Source organism: Eurosta solidaginis, chromosome 1 (genome assembly GCF_040869045.1).
Source record: "Eurosta solidaginis isolate ZX-2024a chromosome 1, ASM4086904v1, whole genome shotgun sequence".
Taxonomy (NCBI): Eukaryota; Metazoa; Arthropoda; class Insecta; order Diptera; family Tephritidae; genus Eurosta; species Eurosta solidaginis.
Window position 1 is genome coordinate 314,291,859 of NC_090319.1, and position 27,456 is coordinate 314,319,314.

The 27,456-nt window shown below is 36.7% G+C and overlaps 1 protein-coding gene across 50 annotated transcripts in view; it reads left to right on the top strand.

Annotated features, from left to right (window-relative positions):
• slo (calcium-activated potassium channel slo) overlaps positions 1-27,456 on the top strand; it is a 415,764-nt gene that overhangs the window by 69,948 nt on the left and 318,360 nt on the right. For all 50 annotated transcript variants that reach the window (XM_067761569.1, XM_067761567.1, XM_067761572.1 and 47 more), the window contains one exon: positions 2,151-2,489. In XM_067761569.1, the coding sequence (XP_067617670.1) occupies positions 2,151-2,489 (339 nt within the window). The remainder of the gene's footprint in view (positions 1-2,150; positions 2,490-27,456) is intronic.

Consider the following 27,456-nt stretch of genomic DNA (forward strand, 5'->3'; position numbering starts at 1 on the left):
AGCTAAGTGAAACTCTTCTACATAAGGAAGATTTAAAATTAATGTTTTGTTGTTGGCGTCATCGTTACATAAGGTAAAACAAGATGACTGTATACTTAGTACGACATGGATCGGTTGTTGATAATGCAGGAGATTTGGAGGTTTTTGGTCTATTCTGCATATACATGGAACTTGAATATAATATCGCATGTCGCAGCCGTCTGTCGGAGGCGGAATAAACGTTATTAAATAACTTTCTGAACTGCATTCCTAATAATTTCAAAAATTCGTCAGACTTCTTGCAGTTTTTTGTAGTTTCAAAATGCCACAATAAAACAGCGCTGAAAGGAAGAACTCTTTAGGGAGCAGCTTTTAGGGTATTTGAGGTGACGTAGAATTTCGCACAGTTGACAAACTATGAAGAAGTTATAGGTTAGATCCTTGAGTTGAACTTAGTGAGTGAATCTTGTAAATATTTTCTTTTCTGCATGGAGTAGGATCCGAACCCGCACTCCTGCCATGCTATGTTGACAAACATACTCTACCACAGCCGCAGCCATATCTTGTTGCTGTTCAACTTTTTCCAAATTGCCTTTTATTTTGCAAGGAAAATGTCAGTGCTGTGTAGCACTGGTGTAACTGTAATATGTGCTGCAGTGGATATATCATATTGTGACGAATATTAGTGACAATAAGTGATACTTACATCACTAATCTGATACTAAGTAAATAAAGCCACAACAACAATAAAGCAAGCTGCCACACCTGTATGCACATAAACAAATCAATCATTATGTCTACACAAATGTCCATACAAGCAGAGGAGAGAAACGCACAAACACATGCATATATCTGAGATACTCCCAAAAGTAGGAAATCATCGGTGGAAGTATCACTCACATATACACGCGCATATGGCTATGCGAGAAGCTATAATCGTGCATCTGTAGTTATAGCTGATAAATTTATAACTGGTAAACAAGTAGTAAATTCTAGAAATAGAAACGCCTAGAAATATGGCAACGAGCAAACTTAAGAGTATAAAAGCAGCACCAGCTGAGGCACGACGAATCAGTTTGATTTAAGCAAGCTATCAGTTGTGAAGTATAAGTGTTATTGTGAAGTACTTTCAAGTAGTCTAATAAAGACCATTTTTGCATTATTCAATATTGGAGTTATTTATTCAACAGTTTAGCGATACGAACGTTAGTAAAAAGTTGCAAATAAGAGGGACAGCACTAAATTCGTTACAATATGTAGCTAGGAATGCCACTCAGTTTTAGCCCATCACGGAGTATCGCTTTCTATCTAAGGGCTACGTGCAAGGAATTGCTTGCTAAAAGAGATTTAGTGTTACAAGGTATAGTAATGAGCAACTTGATGACTGATCTTCGGTTTAGATGCCTTCCACCCCTCACTATTAAATTCTGATTTCGTAGATGCACTGATAGCTTCAAGCATTTTTTGGAGAAGGTGAACAATCACATGGCTAGTGAAGTTAGCTGAATCGTTCTTCCAACAGTTCGGAAATAACTCATTACTAGTAATGGAGTGTCCGCGATACATATCTGGTAATGTACTCTCCACGGCGGTAATGCTCCCCTAAACCCTCCTGACAGTATGCAAACATCAGTCTTTCATATCATGATAAAAAATATTCAGAAATTCTCAGGATAGATGGAAAGGGATTAACTGTGGTGTCAAATTTGGGAAACGTTCTGTAATGAATAAGGGCTGTTTCACAGGAAATTTACATAGGTATTTACAATGAACAAGTTGGATACTGTAGAGACAAGATCTGTGCCTAGTTGCCTAATTTATTAGAGCGTATTTCTTGTTCGGCCGTGCCTTTTTGTAGGCTAAATCACGAGTTGAGCTTTTGAAACGGTAATTTTATTGCTAATGTACGTCTCAAAATCCTCGCATCAAGATCGTCTTCATTAAATAGTAGAGATGACAATCTTTGTTTCACATGCATGATAGTGTTTATGTAAAAGTAATTTTAAAAAAGCTAAAACAAAATAAGACTTTCACTTAAATTAAAGAAGGCTTAATATATCATATTCTATACGTCTTGCTTATTATATATATAAATGCACACATCCAAAATCATTATTACCATAAATTCTATCTCATATTCGAATCTTTTATTTTTGCTTTCTTCACTTTAGGGGATGTCGGGGTGTGACCAAAGCACTGTCGAATCATTGGCAGAAGATCAAACAGATTCACCATTCGTTGCCAATGATTGTCTCAAAGTACGAAAGTATTGGTGTTTTCTGCTCTCCAGTATATTCACTTTTCTTACTGGCCTATTTATTGTGTTATTATGGCGTGCATTTGCATTCATTTGTTGTCGCAAAGAGCCCGATTTGGGACCAAACGATCCCAAACAAAAAGAGCAGAAGGCATCACGGAACAAACAAGAATTCGAGGGTACTTTTATGACAGAAGCAAAAGATTGGGCTGGCGAGCTTATATCGGGACAAACAACAACTGGACGAATTTTGGTGAGTAAAAAAGTTGTATGTGTATATATTCAAATAAGTAGAACTAGTAAGTAAGTAATTCTTCTATGGTTACACTTTTTTGAGCAGAGCTACAAAACTTCGTATAGAACCAAAATAAGATCTAGGAGAAACAAAATTTTCGTATAGAACCAAAATAAGAACGTGAATACAATTTAAACTAAACTATCTTGACATTAATCCAACCCAGCGGAAATTATTGCTGTCGTCTTATTAATAAGTAGGCCGACTATTGGTACAGAAAACTTTTTCTACCCTATAACCTGCATGAAATGAAAAAAAGTAAATACAGCCACTCAGTTTGAACATATTTTTCTCCGACTTTAGGCATGCCAGGTAGTACCTCTTTTTGATGTATAACAAGTAAGGAACGCTAAGTTCGGGTGTAACCGAACATTGCATACTCAGCTGAGGCTTTGGAGACAAAATAAGGGAAAATCGCCATGTAGGAAAATGAACCTAGGGTAACCCTGGAATGTGTTTCTATGACATGGGTATCAAATGGAAGGTATTAAAGGGTATTTTGAAAGGGAGTGGGCCATAGTTCTATGGGTGGACGCCTTTTCGAGATATCGCCATAAAGGTGGACCAGGGGTGGCTTTAGAATGTGTTTGTACGATATGGGTATCAAATTAAAGGTATAAATGAGGGTTTTAAAAGGGGGTGGCCCCTAGTCGTATATGCGAAGGCGTTTTCGAGATATCGACCAAAATGTAGATCAGGGTGAGCCCGAACATCATCTGTCGAGTACCGCTAATTTTGTAATACCAAGAACAGTATTCCTGCCATAATTCCAAAGGCTTTTGATTTCGCCCTGCAGAACTTTTTCATTTTCTTCTACTTAATACGGTAGGTGTCACACCCATTTTACAAAGTTTTTTCTAAATTTATGTATATTTTGCGTTAAAAAACCAGTTCAATCACCATTTTTTATCCCTTTCTTCATATTTGGTATAGAATTATGGCATTTTTTTCATTTTTCGAAATTTTCGATATCGAAAAAGTGCGCGTGGTCATAGTCAGATTTCGCCCATTTTTAACACCAAGATAAAGTGAGTTCAGATAAGTACGTCAACTAAGTTTAGTAAAGATATATCAATTTTTGCTCAAGTTATCGTGTTAACGGCCGAGCGGAAGGACAGATGGTCCACTGTGTATAAAATCTGGGCGTGGCTTTAACCGATTTCGCCCATTTTCACAGAAAACAGTTACCATCATAGAAGCTATGCCCTTACCAAATTTCTATTGGATTGGTAAATCTTTGTTCGACTTATGGCATTAAAAGTATTCTAGACAAATTAAATGAAAAAGGGCAGAGCCACGCCCATTTTGAAATTTTCTTTTATTTTTGTATTTTGTTGCACCATATCATTACTGGAGTTGAATGTTGACTTAATTTACTTATATACTGTAAAGATATGAAATTTTAATTTTTTTTTTAACTGGGCGTGCCCTTTTGCTAATTTTTATTTTGAACATATACAGTTACTCCTAACGTTCCTGCCAAATTTCATCATGATATATTCAACGACTGCCAAAATACAGCTTGCCAAACTTTTAAATTACCTTCTTTTAAAAGTGGACGGTGCCACGCCCACTGTCCAAAATTTTACTAATTTTCTATTCTGCGACATAAGTTCAACCCACCTACCAAGTTTCATCGCTTTATCGGTCTTTGGTAATGAATTATCGCTTTTTTTCGGTTTTTCGAATCGAACAAGTGGGCGTAGTTATAATACGATTTCATTCATTTTAAACAGCGATCTAGGATGAGTGCACAGGAACTCACATACCAAATTTCAACAAAATACCTCAACATTTACTCAAGTTATCGTGTTTACGGATAGATGGACGGACGGACGGACATGGCTAAATTAATTTCTTTTTTCGCCCAGATCATTTTGATATATAGAAGCCTATATCTATCTCGATTAGTTTATACCGTTACGGGGTACCGTTATGCGAACAAAGTGAATATACTTTGTGAGCTCTGCTCAGCTGAGTATAAAAAGTGACTTTAGTACGCATTGGCTGTAGCAGTTGTCGAGTTGTTTTCGGCTTCTCTTGGCAAGACAACAATATATCATTATACTAACCGCGGTTCTGCTAAAGTAAGAACGTGCAACTCTACAGCTGATCTACATATATTCGCAACTCCATTCTCCCTTTCCATCTTCTGGTTTGTTTCAAGCAATAAGCAATGAGGGGCGATCCGATGTCCCCTCATAAGAGGGGATAATCGCTCCTGCGTCAAGTCAGGCTAACATCAAAAGTATTAGTAACGAAGTACCGGATTTTTATTTTATATAAAATACTACCGTTATTAGCAATACTTATCTAAATATGCTCAGTATTGCTCATTTGAGGTCTCGCAATCCTGCCAACTCATCAATGAACTGATTTGTTTAGTTGGTGTGGAGACTTTCATTTCCTATTGACTAATCCGTTTTTGGGATACCTTTATTTCCGGGAATCATAAGAAGAGGGAGGGACATAGAATATATGTTGTGAGCAGGAAGAAAAAGGGCGAGAGGGAAAAGTGATGGGCAATTTAGAGGTAAAAGAGTGCAGGGAGGAAAAGAAAGAAGGTGAGTAAATAGGAGAAATACGAAAGAGAATAGTTGGTGGAGAATAAATGGGAAAAAGAACCGTAGTATAGTTATAACTAAATAAAATAGATTTTCCAAATAGAGAGTGATGTATAAAATTAGTTTTTCTGCGGTAGCAAGGCGCCGGTAATAAAATAAAATAAATGGAAGGCGCGATAACCTCCGGATTATACCTAGTATTTAATATTGTACAGGCATGATTCCTCTTCTTCTACCACAGTCTTATTGAGTTTATATATTTGAAGAATTTCGAACCCTTAATATGCAAAGCTCTTTGGTGATTCGCAAAAAAGTTTTCAGAGCATTTCATCCTACTCAACTGGATAGGGAGCGGTGAATATAGCACGAGACCCAATAATTGTTTCGTTGTACCATTAATTGACAAATGTTTTTACAAATCCTGCATGACTGCAGTCCGGCCTACCTATTATTAGCTTGTTATCCAACGATAACCGAAACAAGGTTCAAACATAAAAAAAAAACTTCCTCTGATCCTGTAATAGCAACCATCCTCTGATTTTCACACACCTTGCAAGGATTTATCCTCTATCAACAATTGGAAAAAAGTTCTTCGCCTTACCTTTAAGGTAATTTCATTGAGCAATGGGGTTTTACCAATACCTTTTCAGTAATAGCCTTTTCAGTATACTGGATGCCAATACCAATTTGTCGTTTTTAAGGGTCACCCAACTGCTAATTAGTTGACTCAGTATGCTGTATACAACACAAACCACTCGCAACCAGTCTAGAGATACGGACTATCATATTTATAACCCCAACGTTGTGAAATGAAAAAAAGCCCAATGCGATGACGAGCTGCTCAGCACACTTAATAAACTAAATGAGATCGACTTTTTTATTTAAGGACTTCTCGATCCTTTGCTTGGCCTAATCAGTCATCTCAAAGCCGATGTATGAAGTGTGGGCTGGAGGGAGTATGGTTGATTGCATTTTGTGTTCGTGTCCAAGTAAAACGGGCAGCAGTGTTGTCAGGACATGAGGAAGCCACAAAGTTCTAGGAAACATCTTGCATTTGCCAAGAGGGCTTAGGTATGTTAAGTTTAATAATTTAGTGGTTTTAGTTATACTGTATAAATATAATTTTAAAAACGATCATGGTACTCTTTCCTTAAAATACGAGCTCTCCACCAGCTCTTAAAAGCAATAACTTGAAATTAGGTTATAATTTGTAATGAGCAGTAACTAATGGGAAAGTGTGAACCCCTTGTACTTTCACAATTAAGAAATGAGTTCATATCGTAGGGGAAGCTCACTTGGACAGCATGATGGTCAGTTGTGATACCACATAAAATAACAGTGACGAAGCTATAGCTATCTAGGAAATCATTGCGTAGCAACGATATAGTCTCTAATGAGACTGATCTGAATCTTGGATAAATCCTTCGGAGATCCAAGTGAGTCGCGACTGAAATACCTTCTAATTCTTCGGAGATCCAATGATTCGCGGGGCAAACAAACATAAAGCGGGATAGGGTTTCCAGTATATTAAGCCGTACCGCATGGAATCCCATTAGATAGTGCCCTGTTAAAACCCCAATAGAAATTGATAGATGAGCGTTAGTAAACTAAAAGATTTCGGCAGACCTCTTGCCATCCACCTCCGGCCAGAAGGATCTTGCTACCCTGCAAGAGGTGGTGTTCGCCCAACGGTTGCTGAGTTGACTTGAAGCCCATCTAGAGTAGACCACAGGTGGCCAGCGGAATCTCGAAATCCCTATAGCCATATTAATCCAGGGTTCAATTGTACAGAAATCCACTTGATATCGCACGGGATATCACTATGACCCGGCACCCATAAAATAGTTCGATGCAATCGTAAACGAGGTCAGCCACTCCCAAACTACCCTCGATCGCACTATAGTTAAACTCAAGGCCTTGATAGCCGCTTGGATATTAAATTCTCTAACTGTAGTAGCACTGGATAGCTTTTCAACCGCCGCATCATTAATCGCGGCAAATTCCGCTTGGAAGACGCTGCAGTGATCAGCCAACTTAACCATGCGGCTTACATTTAGCTTGACAAAAGTTCCTCCCACCAACCATTCCCTCAAACTTTGACCGATCGGTGAACAAGTTAACTGGTCCCCTGCCGCAGGTGAGTCGCCTTCCTCAATCCCCTCTCGGTGGAAAATCTCGGATGAAGGCAGCAGTTATCGGCACACAATTGCCTGTCCTGTCATGGATAAGTCGAACCTGGTAATAAGGCTAGAGTGCCCGAAGTCAGAAACGACCGGGCTTGGCCGTCTTTCCCGTAATATCTACTGGATGTATGCTCAGCATGTAATTCAATGCCTAGGTAGATGTTCTTCTAAGAGCGCCGTCCGTTGTATTCAGATTGTACTATCTATTAAATACCAATCGACGAGTATTTTCCTTTGTTGTGTGCGTGAATTCCGTTATATATATTAAAACTGTAATTAAGTTGTATGGTAGCTGTGTTGCATGCGGTTAATTGGACGCTCTGTGATTCGTTATAAAAAATACTCTTTCACTTTTACATTTTCCTGTGCTGGCTTCCCAAACAAGGTGCTACATGGCGTATGCGTGACTTAGTATTAATTTTATTTTATATCTAAGCGGCAACAACCAATTGACGAGAATAGTTTTAAGTGTATGGGTACATTAGGGTGGCCCTTATTTTCCAGAGTGTTCCGATTCTGGATCTCACCCCCTAGAAATATGCGAATAACCTAAAAACTAGAATATACAAAGTTTTAGGTCAATCGAAAAAGGGTTAGAGGTGGCACAAAGAGCTTGAAGTCCTGAAAAATGACGAATTTTCACAATTTCTTAAATTTGGTCAACCCTACTTCATTTGTTATGGGTGAGACGTAATTTATCGTATTAGTAAGTTCTAGAGATATTTGGCTTTCAAATAAATCTAAACCAACAAAAATTGGTCAAATAATAATAAAGTTATAAAATAAATTATGCCTTAAACACGGTGTCATTACTTCAAGAATGTGTATATAATGAGTATACGTAAATGAGTGTGTTTCAAATTTATTTAAAATAAATTTTTTTGAAAATACATTTTTAAAACATATACATATATCTTGTGAACATTTAGCTGCACGTATATAATATGATATTATTTCCAAGGATCTAATTAATGATTTGTTTTTTGTAATCAGTTACAACTTGTAAAAAATATTGTTTTTCTTGTTCGTCATTTGTAAGTATTCTATTATATTCTTCCATAAGCTTTACACCCCGTTCTGCTGTATCGTTAACTACTTTTATATTTATAACAGTATCCTTAGCTTTTTTATAGGTTCCTGTATCCCCCCAGTATAGTGTATCTACCTCCAGAAATTGAGATGATATGCCAAACCGACCAAAAAATCAATTGTATTTCCTGTTACAAAATCGTGTAGTTCTTTTTCTATGAATTTATTGATTTCACTGGACCTTAAGTGTAACCTCTGTAAATTTTCTGTTTCCTTGTCGCAGTTGTCTATGCTTTTGATTTTTCCACAATCTTTTTCTTCATGGTACAATAGATGTCACCATCGAACAATGCCGATGCAATAAATTCTTCAGACAGGTGTCATAGGTGGTTACACAACTTTTTTATTGCAATGTCAGATATTTTTTTATTAGCATTAGTGTATTTATAAATTTCTTTAATAAAAGATAGGTCTTGAAGAGGTGCTCTATGAGGATTGGTACAGTAAAACCAAAGCTTAACATAGAATTGTATAATAAACACGCATATACTTGCTATCAAATTCTCTTCATACTCCGTTAGTTTAAACTGTTCACGAAATAAATAGATTTTCAAGCAATACAATGCCTTAGACATCCACCGAGCATGATGAGTGGGCTTTGGTGTACGAAACTTTATGCCATCGCTTGCTCCTAGACATATAGACGTTAATTCCAATAATTCCCTATAGTCATCTCTTACTATTTTGTTTTTCAACTATCTCTAAAACTATTTTTGTCGATGTTTTTGCAATTTTCTTGAAATCGCCGAAATAACTGAACGTCCTTACTAGTATTTACTGGAAAATAACTTTCAGCAGAACTTCATAAATATGATGACGACAAGGTAGATAAAAAAATGTTCCCTCAATTTTTTTTTCTAATAACGTTGCAGCTCCTTTTATAACGCCTGTGTTAACCGATGTCATATCAAAACAACAGGACACAATATCATCCTTCAGATCCCATTCAAATAACAGTTCATACAACAATACAATAGCTGATACTATTTCCGAGCCTGTTGCAGCATATAATTTTGGAGCTCCCATTAACTGTTCACCATTCCTGTAAATAACAACAACTGGAAGTCATTTCACCTTTTCACGACCTGTTATTTCTGAAAGTGGTTTTCCATTCCAATGCAAAGTGCCGCAATTAATCTATTTAAAAAAAACCTACTATTCAAAATTTGTTCACTCAAGAGCAGTATAGTTTTAATAAGAAAACGTCAAAGACATTTTTTGTAGTTGTTTGCAATTTTAAAATATATATTTTCATTTCTTTATACTTTTTGTTTCTAATTTCTTTCGACATGCTTGTTGCAAAAACAAGTTGCAGTGCAGGCTTAAATTTGTTGTGGCATCACGCATTTCGAAAAAAAATTTATAAAAAAATATATGTGTTTACTTTTTTAAATAAATAAATTTCAAGTTTGGCTTCAAGGGATATATGTATTTGTGTATAAAAAAGTTTATTTGAGCGTGTTTTACCCGAATACCACGATTCACTGATAAACACATTTGCACAGACTAAATTTACTTTTCATATTTGTTTTTCGAAAGGAATATATGTTTTGCCCTGTAGCTCTGTTATTGATTGATTTTGAAGATTGTGGCCATCTTAGAAAAGTAATAAAATACAGATCTTATGACGGTATGTAAAAACAGTAAATTTTTGTAGGGTTTAGAAATATGGAAGCCTGAAACACGAAATTGTAAAAATTCGTAATTTTTCAGGATTTCAAGCCCTTTGCGCCACCTCTAAATCTTTTTTGATTGGCCTAAAACTTTGTATATATTCGTTTTTAAGCTATTCGCATATTTTTAAGGGGTGAGATCAAGAATCCAAACACTTTTTTCCCTCCATACAACGAAGGGCCACCCTAGGGTACATATTTATGACACCCACATTCTATAAAACTCAATCGGAAAACTTTATTTGATGTATGCAAATTCAGCAAAAAAAAAAAAAGAAGTGACCATTACCGGTGGCTAAGCGCCACCTGCATAAAAAACTAAAGCCCAAATATGTATATGTATGTTTGTAATGAAGTCAGTCGGAAATTGTGGCATTTAAACTTCCGATTTTTGACATGCTAAAAGTTGCCTTTTCAGTAGGTAATCGTTGGTATAACTTTAGAAAAAGCTTATTTTTTCTATTTTTATTTTTTTTATTTTTAAATATAATAAGAATAACTTACGACTATGGAAATGACCATTTTAAATTCGGAAGTTATAAATTACTACTTGATTACGCTAAAAGAAGTTTTGACTTGGAATGACAAAAAATTATGTGTGGTGTTTATTGATTGTTAAAATGACTATGCGCATTTAAATTTTTTTTAGAGAAAATATGGCAACAAAATTCAGTACCTCAGAACATGCTCGTGGTGTCAAATACTAATGATTACAAGTTTGTATGTATGTACATTAGAACGTATCATGACGTTCTCTGTTAGACCATCGATAATAGATTATTCTAGCATCATAGGTTAATATATCCTTTAACCGAAATATATCCCAAATTAATATCTTAACAAAAACGTAGCAATCATAAAAACCGATAATGAAATACGGAATTTATATGGAAACGTCTTAGCTTGCATTTGTTGGTGAACTAAAAACAACAAAGGGACTTTCGAGCCCAAACAAGATCTTTTTCAGTTCTGTATGATTTTTAGTGAATTTTTTATACTCAGCGTGCTTTGCACACAGAGTATATTAACTTTGATTGGATAACGGTTGGTTGTACAGATATAAAGGAATCGAGATAGATATATGTAGACTTCCATATATCAAAATCATCAGTATCGAAAAAAATTGATTGAGCCATGTCCGTCCGTCCGTCTGTCCGTCTGTCCGTCCGTCTGTCTGACCGTTAACACGATAACTTGAGTAAATTTTGAGGTATCTTGATTAAATTTGGTACGTAGGTTCCTGGGCACTCATCTCAGATCGCTATTTAAAATGAACGAATTCGGACTATAACCACGCCCACTTTTTCGATATCGAAAATTTCGAAAAATCGAAAAAGTGCTATAATTCATTACCAAAGACGGATAAAGCGATGAAACTTGGTAGGTGAGTTGAACTTATGAATAGAAAATTAGTAAAATTTTGGACAATGGGCGTAGCGCCGCCCACTTTTAAAAGAAGGTAATTTAAAAGTTTTGCAAGCTGTAATTTGGCAGTCGTTGAAAATATCATGATGAAATTTGGTAGGAACGTTACTCCTATTACTATATATATGCTCAATAAAAATTAGCAAAATCGGAGAACGACCACGCCCACTTTAAAAAAATTTTTTTTTAAGTCAAATTTTAACAAAAAATTTAATATCTTTACAGTATATAAGTAAATTATGTCAACATTCAACTCCAGTAATGATATGGTGCAACAAAATACAAAAATAAAAGAAAATTTCAAAATGGGCGTGGCTCCGCCCTTTTTCATTTAATTTGTCTAGGATACTTTTAATGCCATAAGTCGAACAAAAATGTACCAATCCTTGTGAAATTTGGTAGGGTCATAGATTCTATGACAATAATTGTTTTCTGTGAAAATGGGCGAAATCGGTTGAAGCCACGCCCTGTTTTTATACACAGTCGACCGTCTGTCCTTTCGCTTGGCCGTTAACACGATAACTTGAGCAAAAATCGATATATCTTTACGTACTTATCTGAACTCACTTTATCTTGGTATTAAAAATGGGTGAAATCCGACTATGACCACGCCCACTTTTTCGATATCGAAAATTTCGAAAAATGAAAAAGAATGCCACAATTTCATACGAAATACGTAAAAAGGGATGAAACATGAGGATTGCATTTTTTTTTGACGCAAAATATAATTTTGAAAAAAAAAATCGATATATCTTTACGTACTTATCTGAACTCACTTTATCTTGGTATTAAAAATGGGTGAAATCTGACTATGAACACGCCCACTTTTTCGATATCGAAAATTTCGGAAAATGAAAAAAAATGCCACAACTTTATACGAAATACGTAAAAAGGGATGTTACACCTGCCATATTAAGTAAAAGAAAATGAAAAAGTTCTGCAGGGCGAAATCAAAAGCCTTTGGAATCATGGCAGGAATACTGTTAGTGGTATTACATATATATAAACAAATTAGCGATACCCGACAGATGATGTTCTGGGTCACCCTGGTCCACATTTTGGTCGATACTTCGAAAACGCCTTCACATATACAACTAAGGGTCACCCCCTTTTAAAATACTCTTTAATACCTTGCATTTGATTCCCATGCCATACAAACAAATTCAGGGTTACCCTAGGTTAATTTTCCTACATGGTGATTTTCCCTTATTTCACAAAGGCTGAAGGAAAATCGTTCCAAAAAACGTCCCCCTTGGTCTACAATTTGGTCGATATTTCCCAAGAGTATGTGATATGGAATTAAAAACCACTAATAAACCATCTACAAACCCTACGAAACCAACACAGCTAAGCTCTCGGCTGAGTATGTAATGTCGTCTTCACATAATAAATTGCAGCTTGCCTTAAACAATGCTGCCCGTTTCGTTTTTTTTAAAAAGAAATTTGATCATATCTCTTCATACGCCGTACAAATTCTCGGAAGTAATGTTAATAACTTCTAACAACTTAGAAATCTATGCTTCTTGCATAAGCTACTTCATTCCAAAAATCCACCTTACTTATTTGAAAAACTAAGTTTGTGTCAGTCCACTCGGACCCTAAATCTATTGGTCCCTAAGTTTAAATACACAACATCCTCAAGACTGTTCTTTGTCAGTACAATCTGTCTATGGAACTCACTTCCCTCCAAAACAAAAAAAACTATTAAAGAAGCAGGATGTTTCAAACTAGCAGCATTTTCTTTTCTTAACTCTTAAGTTACTCTAAATCTTTAAAGTTTTAAGTGAATGTTTGGTAATATATACTATTGAAAATTTGCATGTATTTAACTTTTCTGTTTTTATATATGCTTTGTTATATCTTTAGATGAATAAGTAAATTCCTTTTTGTAACATTTAGGTATAATTACTTAATCGGATTGATGTACTGCCTAAAAGACTAAGTCTTCCTTGTACAAACACTAAATAAATAAATAAATAAATAGATAAATAAATAAATAAATAATGTTCGGTTACACCCGGTTACTTGTTAATACTCAATTCCAATTTTTTTATATAGTGTTTTTTCATGTTTGTATATATCTACTAACTCTTACCACTACTTTGGAACCATCTGTGTACACATATATCGCCTCTTCCGCAATGTGAGCACCCTTGCGCGTAACTTAACATTATATACTCAGCTGAGAGCTTCTATCGTGCAGCTCGAGCATCGGCCTGTAGCCACGCCAAGACTGTCCTCGAGTCGGACCAAAATATGGAGGCTGTAATTGAGATGGAGTGTGATTCTTTTACGTGCTTTGCAAGACGAGCTCCGAGTAGCGCAGCTTTCAATTCTAGCCGCGGAAAAGACATAACCTTTAGGGCGCTACCCTAGTTTTACTAGAAAACATGGCGCAGTCAACGACTTTCCCGTCTGAAAAGCGCAAGTAACAAACAGCTGCATAGCTAGACTCACTAGCATCAACGAATGTGTGTAACTCAATTTGAGGTGGGCTGATGAAACTGACCCTGGTGTACTGGCGTGGAATTCGCATCTTCTCGAAGCCACTTCGAGAACTGACCATCAGAAATGCGTTCATCCCAGTCGCACCCCGATCTCCATATCTCCTGCAAGATTATCTTAGCAAAAGCCACTCAGAATCCGATGAATCCAAGTCGATCATAAATAGTCATTACGGGACTTAATATCTCACGTTTGGTTGGTCGACATTGATTGATCAGCAAATCTGACGCCCTGTGCTTGGCTGATACTCTAAAGGCGAGATGGTCCGTTGAGGCGATCCACCATATTCTTAGGACCTTTTCAATTGGTAATTCGTTGTCAAAGTTGAGGCAAAGAGATTCATTCGTCTTTGCACCTAGGGCCTCCAGTACTTTGTCCGAGTTCGAAAGAAAATTGCGGATATGAAACCCCCCTTTTTCATCGACACGTTTGACATCGAGCGCCAGGTGAACGGCCTCTTCTTCAGTGTCCACGCTATCTAACATATCGTCCACGTAATGGTTTTCAAGTATGCATCTCGCGGCATTAGGGAACTCATTCTGAAATTCAGTTGCATTTTTATTTTTAACGAATTGTGCGCAGCTTGTCGAACATTTGGACCCAGATGTCATCACTGACACAATAAAATGAGTTGGCTCGAGTTTTCTTGGCTCGTGCCAGAGGAATCGGAGAAAATCTTGGTCCTCAGAACGGATCCGTACCTGATGGAACATTTCTTCAATATCGGCGGTAATGGCGAAACGTTTTTGACGAAACTTGAATAGAACTGATAGCAGTGGCGTTGTCAGATTTGGACCGGCGAACAATAGAGAATTGAGTGATACGCCATTCACTTTAGCTGCAGCGTCCCAAACAAGGCGAACCTTACCTGGCTTATTGGGATTACACACGGCAAATACTGGCAAGTACCAATAACTTTCGACTGCAGTATCGTCTGGTGTTATTCGCTTTGCATATCCCTTTCGAAGGTAGTCAAACATTTTGGCTTGAAGTATTTAGTAAACATTGAGCTCGGTATTTTGCCATAGGCAGGCTGTCTGGTAGCCGCACATTCGGGTGCTTCCAAAGCAGTCCGGTTTCAAATCGTTCACCTACTCGAACCGTGAGTTGCTCTTGTTGTTGGGCGGCGAGCTGCTCCTCTTTGGACATCAGAGCTGCATCGTTAGCTACCACGCCTAAATTGTCGAGGCATGGAAATGATTTAACGACTTGTACCAACTCTTTATGCTCAGAGCAATCACATATGTGATAAATATGTTGTCCTGTGACGTGGAGTGGCGGTGACCCCTGGTCTTTGATGGTCCAACCTAGCTTAGTTTTTTCGACAATAGGATAATTATCACCCTCTTGTTTAGACTTTACTGCGAGGCCAAGAGCAGCATTGTTTAGTCCGACCAAAAGCTGCGGCACTGCGTTGTGATAAGAATGAAATGGAATGTCCCTTAAATACTTAAACTTTGATTTTAATTTCAAAGCGTCGAGAGATTGAGTAGGCAATTCTAGTTTCTTTACGGAACGTACAGCTTTTAATGGAAACTTTTCATTGCCATTCTTGGAAGATATGGCTAGGTCGACCATAATGGAGTCATTCTCATAGCGATGCGTGTCGCCTGTCCACCGTAAGCAAAGAGGTCGCGGTGTGCCTCTTACGTCCAGTCTTTTCAAAGCTCTTCATCGATGAGGGTAACAGAGGATCCATCATCTATAAACGCATATGTCGACACATTGTTAACGCCTCCATGCAAAATTACAGGTAATACACGGAAAAACGTATTCCCCTCACTTAAGTTATGAGAGTTAATATTAGCCGTTTGTGTTTTCTTTGTAACGGTAGACGAATGATTGCCACTAATAGGTGCAATAGTGGGTGGTGGTACCGCGTGCTGCCATTTACCCCACGTATTATTAGATGTACAGTCATAAACTGTATGTTTCCTCAAACATTTGTAGCACAATTTATTTCGACGTACAGTGTCCCACCTTTGAGGTCGCGTCATATCCTTGAAAGAGGTGCAATTAGACAAAGAACTACAATTCTCGCTACATATGATACAGCTTACCGATTTTGTGTGGTGAATAATAGAACCACGTTCCCGCATCTTTGTGTGCTCAGTTGGCATGAGAACACAGTTGGCTCCTTGTGCCAGTTGAAAGAGCCAATCACTGAAAATCTGAAGATTGCAATCGTTAGACCTTGTTTGTGCATGCCCCAGTACGCCGGTAATAGTCCGAGTAACTTCGATACTAGTTTTTACTCCAGATCCGGATTGGTCAAATGATTATCTAGCCCTGACACTTTCATAGTTGCACATATATTTTGCACAGCGATGGCGAAATCTACTATAGTTTCAAGCTGACTTTCTGAAAGAAGTGGCAAATCCTTGATCTGATTTTGGAGTTCATTGATTATTAGTTCGGGGCGACCAAACCGCATTCTTAAAGTTGAGATGAATTGTGGTACACAGGAAGAATGAATATATACAGATACTTTACCGCATTGCGCGCCGGGCCCTCTAGAGATTTTCGGAGCCTCAAAAGGTTCTCCGCATCGGAAAACCCACATAGCGCAGTTGTTTGGTTGAAAGTGGCATAAAAGAGTGGCCTTTCTGATGGCTTGCCATCGAACTTAGGTATTTTTTTAGCGATGCTACTTCGAGCGGCGATTTTCTCTCTGGTTAGTCGATGAGGAGAAACCATGGAGCATGCCGTAATGAATGGTAGATCAGCAGGAGGTACTGATGAGTTTTGCAGAGGAAAGCAAACCTGATTCGTTGCATATGTTATTCGGAGCTGTTGTTCCAAACACGATATTCTATTTAATAATGTCTGTATGTCAGTCGCCGGTGGGTTGATAGCTCCCGGTTGGCTTCTACGAATTTCAGGGGTAAAACATCATTACCTGTATTTAGGTGACCTACGTTCGATGCACATGCTGAATTCGATACATGCGACTTAAAGGGTTGGTTCGCATTAAAGTTGCCTGGAATCAAGGTCGAACATTCGCGCGGTTGCTCTGATACGTCTTTAGCGTGATCATCCAAGCATATTGATTCGATGCGATCCAAGAGTTCACGTTCTTGTACTACCAGAGCTTCCCTCTGCTTGAGTATCTTCCCCTGTTCTTGAGCTCTGGTCTTCAGCTCTGTGGCGATATTCGTGTGCTTTAAGCTGCACCGATCGCGAACTAGTGGAAGATACTGAGTCACTACGGCTGGCATGACGATGTATGGATAATGGTGGTGCACATGAATTGATGGCGGTCACTTTACCCGATACGATGGTAGATGGCCGGAGTTGCTCTCCGATAGCCTCTCCAAACCAGTTGTTGGTGGCCATAGCAAATGCCAGCGATGTTGGCGCACTTGTGTTTGCACCCGACGTAAACTCTCTTTGAAATAGACTCGGCAACGTATTCTGCGGAGCTGCAAGATTGGCAGTGGTATTTTCTCCGGAAAATATATTACGTTCAGCGTTCTGGTGTATTTCCAGATCTCGAGATATATCACTCAAAGCTGCAAAATTGGCAGCGGTATGTCCATCAATATGATTTTGCGATTCCGTACTTGTCGACATATTTAAGGAAACGGCAGCAAATTATAATACAAATTTTTTTAATTTTGTAAAAAATGAACTAAATTTCTTGAACCCGGCTTTAGCAAATAAATAAAACTCTTCAATTAAAATACTTTAACTTTATTTCGATTATTTGACAAACTTTGCCGCAGGTTAAAAAATTTTTAGATTTGCTGCTGTCCGTTTCAAGCGATGTTTTCAGAATGATTTTTCATACTCCCGTTTGCCAGTTGCTAGACACGCCGCATGAATAATTACGGACCTCTCTCCTTTGTCGCTTGGCTTATTTAACAACCGATCGGCGATCGACATATGATGTGCTTTATTCGTCGCAACTGCCAGACTGTTCGTAACAGTCCGATCCTACCGGATCCGACAAATTTCTAATATAATACAAAAATACATCCTTGTGCCAAATTTCATTGAGATATCTCAAAATTTGAAGGACTAGTTTGCGTTCAAACAGACAGACGGACGGACAGACGGACATGGCTATATCAACTCAGTTCGTCGCCCTGATCAATTCGGTATACTTAATGATGAGTCTATCTTCTATATTTCTCAACGTTACAAACATTGGAATAAAGTGAATATACCATTTCATGTTCATGAAAGGTATAAATATATGTAGAAAATTTTGTCATATACGCCAATTTATTTTTGAACAATGGCTACCGAAGCATGAGAAAGTTATTGGTAAAAATGCGGTGCCACGCCTATTTCCGCATTTTATTCATTAACTAATTTTTTTCTTTTAATTATACTTCAGAAGTAAAACAGCCATTATATAAAGTTATTTTTCGCATAGATACTGCCTTATATTGGTTTTGTCAGAGGCAGGCGACGCCACGCCCTTTTTCCACAATTTGTAACAAGTAGAATTTGGTTTCCCATATATATATATATATATTAATAATGCATATGAAATTAGGTAGTTATTGAATTATCACGTATTTGGTGTTTTGAAAAATTTTATTTATAAGAAAATTGGGCGTGGTTATCATCCGATTTCGCCCCTTTTAAAAAGTGATATATGCCAAGAAACCGATGTACCAAATTTCGGTAAGATATCTTGAAATACACTCAAGCTATCGTGGACGTACGGACGGAGGAACCTGGCTTAATAAATTTTTTTCCACCTTGTTTTTTATTTTGATATAAGGAAGTCTATATCTATCTTGATTAGTTTATGCCGTTACAGGCTATCGTTATGTGGACAAAAGTTATATACTCTGTGAGTTTTGCTCAGCTGAGTACACAAAATAAAACTCCCGCCAAAATCGTTACTTTTTTTTACGCTTTCGCGATTATTCTGGAAACATTTTGGCATTTGGCATTGCCCAAAGGATCATTTCGAGCTTGGTTTTTGGTCAATTTCGCTAATATTTAGTGATGATTCCGGAATTATTTCAAGATATTTCGGAATTGTTTAAGGAATCATTTCAGTTTTGATTTCAGCGCCATTTTGGTGCAATTGCTTTGTGAAAAATTTCTAAAGATTTTCGGGATTATTATGGGGACAGTGAACATGATTATTGAGATTACTCAGGAATTGTTTTACAGATCACTTAAGCATTGTTTTCGGATGATTTTAGAATCACTTTGGGAATATAATGGAATCTTTTCGGTATTGTTACAGGATGTAACTAGAAAATTTCAAAATCTTCTTAAAGACTAAGTTTGAGCCTTAATATGAAACTTTTTTGTACTATACATATATATTACCAAACCAAATTTCGTTTCAAATATCTGTAGATGAGTTCGGCTTTGAATTTGAAACTACAGAAATGCATACAAACAGTAATGAAAAATCGAAAAATCTAGTGGGCGGTTTCGAGCCGACGTGCCACAAATTCTACTGAGCTATCACATCTTTGTAAGAAAATTTAAATTTAAATTTTCAGAAACGCGTTTATGCACTTGAGGTTGGATGGATGTAATTTCTTTTTTTAGACTTTTGGAAATTGTTGGTTAAAATTAAAAAAAAAAACAAGTAAGGAAGGTTAAGTTCGGGTGTAACCGAACATTACATACTCAGTTGAGAGCTATGGTGACAACATAAGGGAAAATAACCATGTAGGAAAATGAACCGAGGGAAACCCTGGAATGTGTTTGTATGACATGTGTATCAAATGAAAGGCATTAAAGAGTATTTTATGAGGGAGTGGGCCATAGTTCTATAGGTGGACGCCATTTAGGGATATAGCCATAAAGGTGGATCAGGGTTGACTCTACAATGCGTTTGTATGATATGGGTATCAAATGAATAGTGTTAATGAGTATTTTAAAAGGGAGTGGGCCTTAGTTCTATAGGTGGACGCCGTTTCAAAATATCGCCATAAAGGTGGACCAGGGGTGACTCTAGAATGTGTTTGTACGATATGGGTATCAAATTAAAGGTATTAATGAGGGTTTTAAAAGGGAGTGGTGGTTGTTGATAGGTGGTCGCCTTTTCGAGATATCGCCATAAAGGTGGACCAGGGGTGACTCTAGAATGCGTTTGTACGATATGGGTATCAAATTAAAGGTATTAATGAGAGTATTAAAGGGGAGTGGTGGTAGTTGTATATGTGAAGGCGTTTTCCAGATATCGACAAAAATGTGGACCAGGGTGACCCAGAACATCATCTGTTGGATACCGCTAATTTATTTATATATGTAGTACCTGCCAAGATTTTAAGGGTTTTTTTATTTCGCCCTGCAGAACTTTTTCATTTTCTTCTACTTAATATGGTAGGTGTCACAACCATTTTATAAAGTTTCTTCTAAAGTTATATTTCGCGTCAATAAAACAATCCAATTACCTTACCATGTTTCATCCCTTTTTTCGTATTTGGTATAGAATTATGGCATTTTTTTCATTTTTCGTCATTTTCGATATCGAAAAAGTGGGCGTGGTCATAGTCGGATTTTGTTCATTTTTCATACCAAGATAAAGTGAGTTCAAGTAAGCACGTGAACTAAATTCATTAAAGATATGTCGATTTTTGCTCAAGTTATCGTGTTAACGGCCATGCGGAAGGACAGACGGACGACTGTGTATAAAAACTGGGCGTGGCATCAACCGATTTCGCCCATTTTCACATTTCAATCTTCATATTAATGCTACAGTGAATAAAGGCAAAGGTGTTTTTGCATTTGTTAAACGGTGGTCAAAAGAATTTAACGACCCTTACATAACTAAAGCACTTTTTACAACATTAGTTAGGTCAATATTAGAATACGGCTCGATAATTTGGAATCCGCATTATCAAGTCCATGCAGACAGTCTCGAATCAATACAAAAACAATTTTTACTATTTGCCTTAAGAAATTTCCAATGGGACTCTTTAACTAATCTTCCACCTTATACTAATCGATTGAAGCTTATCAATCTTCCAACTCTTGCTAGTCGAAGGGAAATGCTTGGTGTAATATTTATGACAAAACTTTTAAATGGATCAATTTCGAGCCCATTCCTTCTGAATGAAGTGAACTTTTGCGTTCCCTCTCGGACATCGAGACACTTCAAACCTCTTCTGCTGAAACAATGTAGAACGAATTTCGAACAAAATGAACCTTTTCGGCGTTTGTGCCAAGATTATAAATCTCACTCAAACACATTTGATAGCTCGGACTCCCTTTTTTCTATAAAAAAGATTGTTCTCACCTCTCTAAATTAATGTATAATACGTTTGCTTCTGTTCTCTTTAAGTATTACGCTTGGCTGATGAAATTTCTTCTGTAGCTGAGCAGTCTCAGATCGTGACGCTTGACAAACCGCTGCCCATCAAAGACTCAGCAAAATAAAAAAAAAATAAAATAGTTATTATATATATATAAATCGATCGCGTGAACAGGATTAGCCTGCTTTCATTGGGCCACTTGAGGGCAGTGCGCTGCCACAAGGTCCATTAAAAAAAACAGTTAACGTCATAAAATCTATGCCCTACCAAATTTCAAAAGGATTGGTTAATTCTTGTTCGACTTATGGCGTTAAAAGTATCCTAGACAAATTAATTGAAATTTTCTTTTATTTTTGTATTTTGTTGCACCATATCATTACTGGAGTTAAATGTTGACATAATTTACTTATATACTGTAAAGATATTAAATTTTTTGTTAAAATTTTACTTTAAAAAACATTTTTTTTAAAAGTGGGCGTGGTCCCGATTTTGCTAATTTTTATTAAGCGTACATATAGTAAAGCAGTAACGTTCCTGCCAAATTTCATCATGATATCTTCAACGACTGCCAAATTACAGCTTGCAAAAGTTTTAAATTACCTTGTTTTAAAAGTGGACGGTGCCACGCCCATTGTCCAAAATTTTACTAATTTTCTATTCTGCGTCATAAGATCAACTCATCTACCAAGTTTCGTCGCTTTATCTGTCTTTTGTAATGAATTATCGCACTTTTTCGGTTTTTCGAAATTTTCGATATCGAAAAAGTGGGCGTGGTTATAGTCCGATATCGTTCATTTTAAATAGCGATCTGAGATGAGTGCTCAGGAACCTACATACCAAATTTCATCAAGATACCTCAAAATTTACTCAAGTTATCGTGTTAATGGACAGACGGACGGACGGACGCACATGGCTCAATCAATTTTTTTCGATATTGATGATTTTGATCTATCTCTATTCCTTTATACCTGTACAACCAACCGTTATCCAATCAAAGTTAATATACCCGCTTTGCACACAGGTTTAATAAATTAATTTAAAATTATTTACAATACATTTTTTTGCGATTTCGTGTCTGGTTGCACTTTAGTTAGGCTCGCCCGTAACAGGGTATGTAGGAAGTGCGGCAGCAGAAAGAAACGGGTAAGGGGGCTAAGAATATACCTATGGCAGGATAACACTCCCCCGAACCTTTGGGAAACGTCTTTATCGCAAAAAGAACAACAACAGTTGAGCACGTTCTGTGTTCGTGCCCTGCGCTCACCAGGTCAAAGCTCCAGCTTTTAGGGGCGGCAGAGTGGCCCGATCTCGAGGTAGCCATTAAACTATATCTTAGAAAACTTCTAGTATTTGCCAAAAGTACTGAATTATTCTACAACATAAGCCCGGCACCTGATGGGGGCACTTCCGTTTGATCGTCAAACAAAGTCTGGTAACACTATGGACACATTCAGTCTATGTGAGGTCGTTATTGATCAGCCAGTTCAATCTAACCTGTTTATTTAATTAAAATCTGCCTGATGTATGTATATTGTAAAGATTTCTGTCATCCACTGTTTGGTAATGTTTTAAAATACCGATTCATTCGCTATTTTATAGGGTGCCGGAAAAGTTGTTTCTCCATTTTTAAAAGCCTAACAAGTGAATTAGCCAATTCTTTTGGGTAAACATTTAAAATTTTTGTGTGATGCGCTTTTCTGTACATCTACATGCAGTTTTATTTCAAATTATTACACTTTTCGGCAAGCCGCCCATTCCACCAATAGTAATTACACTTACAACATTTAAAGATTCAGGTAGATGTGCGAAGAGGTTGCTTCGAGGGCATTACACATGTAACTGCATGTATTCCATTTCGTACAGCACATATGAACCGTTATATACAAACATAAATATACGAGATACATTCATATGTGTATGCCATTGACTCAGAGCAGTCAATTACAACAAATATTACATTGCTATGCCACTGTTGAAGTGCCAGTGAATTTTTACATTTGCTATCCGTTTTAATTTTCATTCTTGTATTCACAGTTTTTGCAAAGTCATTGTTGTGTAGTTTCGCGATTTTTCGTTGCACATATTGCTTTCCCTTGAAAAAATGAAAAATTGGATACGGTCAAGTGCGCTTACTTGTGTGGCAAGTTACATATTGTACACGCGAGTAGGTATGTATGTGGTGTTACATATGGGTACACTTTAAAAAACTTAATATGTTCTTAGCTAAATGTTGAGCACCTAATGAAAAAGCACATCAGGTCCTTCTGACTCGTAGCGCTGTTACTGTTCAAAATAGAATAATCTACCAAGTATTTAAATGCATATACAAAAAAAGTCGCATATTTTAATTTTCAGCCAAAATTTTAAAGTATGTATTAGGTTATTAACTCCATATGACCTAAATGTGTGAGCCTATGCCTTTTTGAAGCGACGCGTTCGCAGAGAATGTGAAACGGCGTTTTATCCTGTGGCTCACAAAAGCGAAAGATTTGTATATCATGTAGAGTTAACTTACTTAGGTGATATCGTAGACTACAGTGAGAGTTCATAGGTCTTCTCTGCTTAGATCATTGAGTTTGGCTGATACTCTCGTTGCTCCCAGTTTAAGCAGTTGGTCCTGCATTTGCTCTGGGCATTCAAGCCAGTGTTGTCTAAACTTTGTATTTCCCAGTTACTTATGGTTTCCCTTGTGTATGCCTTTGTGAGTCCACAAAAGGGCTCTGGAACTGACTAGTTAGGTTATCTGCCTGTTCATTCTATTCATGTTTGTGACGAACGAGAACCCATTCTAACAAACCCTTGTTTTTGGTTCTCGCATCATTCATCCAGTACCTAAGAATTAATTGTGTAAGACTTCAAGGCACATACGGCTTCCTGGCTGTCTGAAATTTTGTGGATACTCCTCGAGGATAAGCCATTATTTACCGCAAATTCCTATTGCACGGATTTCTGCCTGACAAATAGTTGGGTAGCATACTGTTTTTATTGGTTGCATACAATTTGGCCCAATTCCCGTTTTCCCGCTCTCTGCATCAGAGATATTTTACGGTCTAAGTGAAGCGAATGTTGCCTCTCTCTCTATTTGAATAGAGAAGGTAGTTATTCCACTAAAGCACTAAGAGCATCAGTAGGGGACGTTCTCATCGTAGCCGTTACGCTAATACAAATTTGTCGATGCAGTTTGCTTAATTTTATAATTGCTGTTCTTTGTGTGGTCTTCGGCCACCAAACTCCGAAAGCGTAGGTGAAGATTGGCTTCACAACAGTACTAAATGTCCAGAATACCATTTCGGGTCGTCATGGAAACATCAAAGCAAGCAGTTACACATACATACAAACAGGGAAGCTAAGAGCGAAGAGAATATATCACATACATATATGCAGGCAGTAGCTAAAAGCAGAAATTGTTACTCATACATACACATGCATATAACTAGAAGATAAACGTGAATATCAGGTACATAAAGGAGATATAAATAAGCTGTTGTTCGTAAAATATCTAGACCTTAGGAGAAATATGCGAACGAGATAACAAAGGGTATAAAAGCAGCATAAGCTGAGGAAGAATTAGTCAGTTTGACTTAAACACGCTGTTAGTGAAATATGCGATAATTCTAATTGTGAAGTACTACTGCCACAGTAGAGTTGTAAATAAAGAAAATTTTGCCATGCAGAATATTTGAGTTATTTATTCGACAGTTAAGCGATTCGAACATTAACAGAAGGTGCAAAATAATTAATAATTTTCCAGAATTCCTTACAATATGTATACATATATGCGTATGTATGTACAGCAGCGAACACGAAAATATAAAATTTGCACACAGAGTATATTAACTTTGATTGGATAACGGTTGCTTGTACAGGTATAAAGCAATCGAGATAGATATAGACTTTCATATATCAAAATCATCAGTGTCGAAAAAAATTTTATTGAGCCATGTCCGTCCGTCCGTCTGTCCGTTAACACGATAGCTTGAGTAAAAATTGAGATATCTTCACCAAATTTGGTACAGGAGCTTATCTGGACCCAGAATAGATTGGTATTGAAAACGAGCGAAATCGGCTGATAACCACGCCCACTTTTTGCATATAAAAATTTTGGAAAACACCAAAAACCTGATTATTTAGTAAATAATACACCAAGAACGTTGAAATTTGACGTGTGTACTGATATTGAGATTCTTGACAAAAGTTTGGAAACATTTTTTAAAATGGGCGCGGCACCGCCCACTTGTGATAAAATCAATTTTACAAATATTATTAATCATAAATCAAAAATCGTAAAACTTGTCGTAACAAAAATCGGCAGAGAGGTTGCCTTTACTATAAGGAAATCTTTGAAGAAAAATTAACAAAATCGGTTAAGGACCACGCCCACTTTTATATAAAAGATTTTTAACAATTTTTGTTGTTATATAGGCCAACTGATTTGTAAGATCGCGGGTTCGAATCGAGCTCAAGGCCTAACAATAATTTTGTATCATTATTTTTGTTATGATAAATTTTTTTCTTAATTGAAAAAATTTTAAATTAGAATAGAAGAAAGAAAAAATTTAGACAACTTCCAAAGCTCGTTGTATAGGTCCATTTCGGGAACTGCTAAATTCCTTCATTGGCAACGTTGGCCGCTGCTATAACCAACGAGCTTTGGCAGTTGTCTAAATTTTTTCTTTCTTCTATTCTAATTTAAAATTTTTTCAATTAAGAAAAAATTTATCATAACAATAATAATGATAAAAAATTATTGTTAGGCCTTGAGCTCGATTCGAAGGGTCGTGGACGAATAAAAGAAGCTATATCTTTGCGGGATCGGTTAAAGACCACGGCAACTTAGATATAAAGCAAGTTTAAAATGGTCGTAGACTAGAATAATAAGCTATAACTTAGCAAAAAATAGTTTTGAATCAATGATATTTCACTTATCAAATTTATTTGTAAGAGGAAATGGTGAGACATTTTTTTTTAAACGAGCGGTGCCACGTGTTATACAGAAAAATAATTTATCTGAAATGAAATGGGCAATTGAAGCTCACGCTGAGTATATAATGTTCGGTTATACCCGAACTTAGACACCTTTATTTGTTTTTTTACTTTCTATAATTTGAGAAAAAATATGTATAATTTATGAAAGTTTGCAAACCAATGTTATACACGTTTTTGAAAAAATTCCAAAACTCAAGAAAATTTTACGAAAAATTCGACTTTTTTTATTTAGAGTTGAGCATTCAGCTTTGTAGCCCAATCAAACCCTTCGAAAACAAAATGTCGAATATCAATGCGATTTTTTTTTTGTTAGACAAAATATGACACAAAACTGCATATTCAAAAACAAAACCAGTAGACTCTAAATGAAAAGTGCGAAATTTCCGTTTTTTTTGGATTTTCGAATTTATTCGAAAACAGTTTTGAGTTTGGTGTTCATAGTTTCAGTTTCAAAATTCGAAGAAGTTCTTTCAAAAATACTAGGCTTAGTTTATTGCTGGGAACATATTTTGCGCATTAATTTTTGCGTGTCAGTTTGTATTGAAATTGTTGTTGCACTCTCGCACGCGCATATAGCGTATTTAAGTTTAACCGGTAAATAATAAATAAATAAATATTTCATTGGTCTTTCAACATTGACACACTTCTTGTGGCTTGCATCTAATTTCTGTTTTTCTCTTGAATTTTAAATTTCATTATTTACTCGGTTTTTGTGCTATTTATGCTTTTACCAATTTGCTTAGATATTCTTCTTGTTTTTGTATAGACGCGTACATTCATAATTTTTACATAGTGGCTAACGAAAAATAGTTTGAATGTCAATATCGCGTGTTAAAATCACTCGTCGTTCCTATTCAAGAACATGCAAAGGGCGTAGAAAAAAACCGAATGTCGCTAGCTAAGCTAATTTTTGACGCATTTTTGGCATACTGCATTTATTCATTCACACAACATACAAATGTTGAGCGTCAAATATATTTGTATGCATGAATTAATAAATAGGTACATCTGGGACAGTTTTAAATATTGTGACTAATATTAGTGACACAAAGTAATACTCACATCACTAATCTGATACTAAGTAAATAAAGCCACAACAACAATAAAGCAAGCAGTCACTTGTATCTACATAAACGAATCAATCATTATGTCTACACAAATGTACGTACACGCAGCGGAGAGAAGCGCACAAACACATGTATATATCTTATCTGAGATGCTCACCAAAGTAGGCAATCATTTGTGCAAGTATCGCTCACATA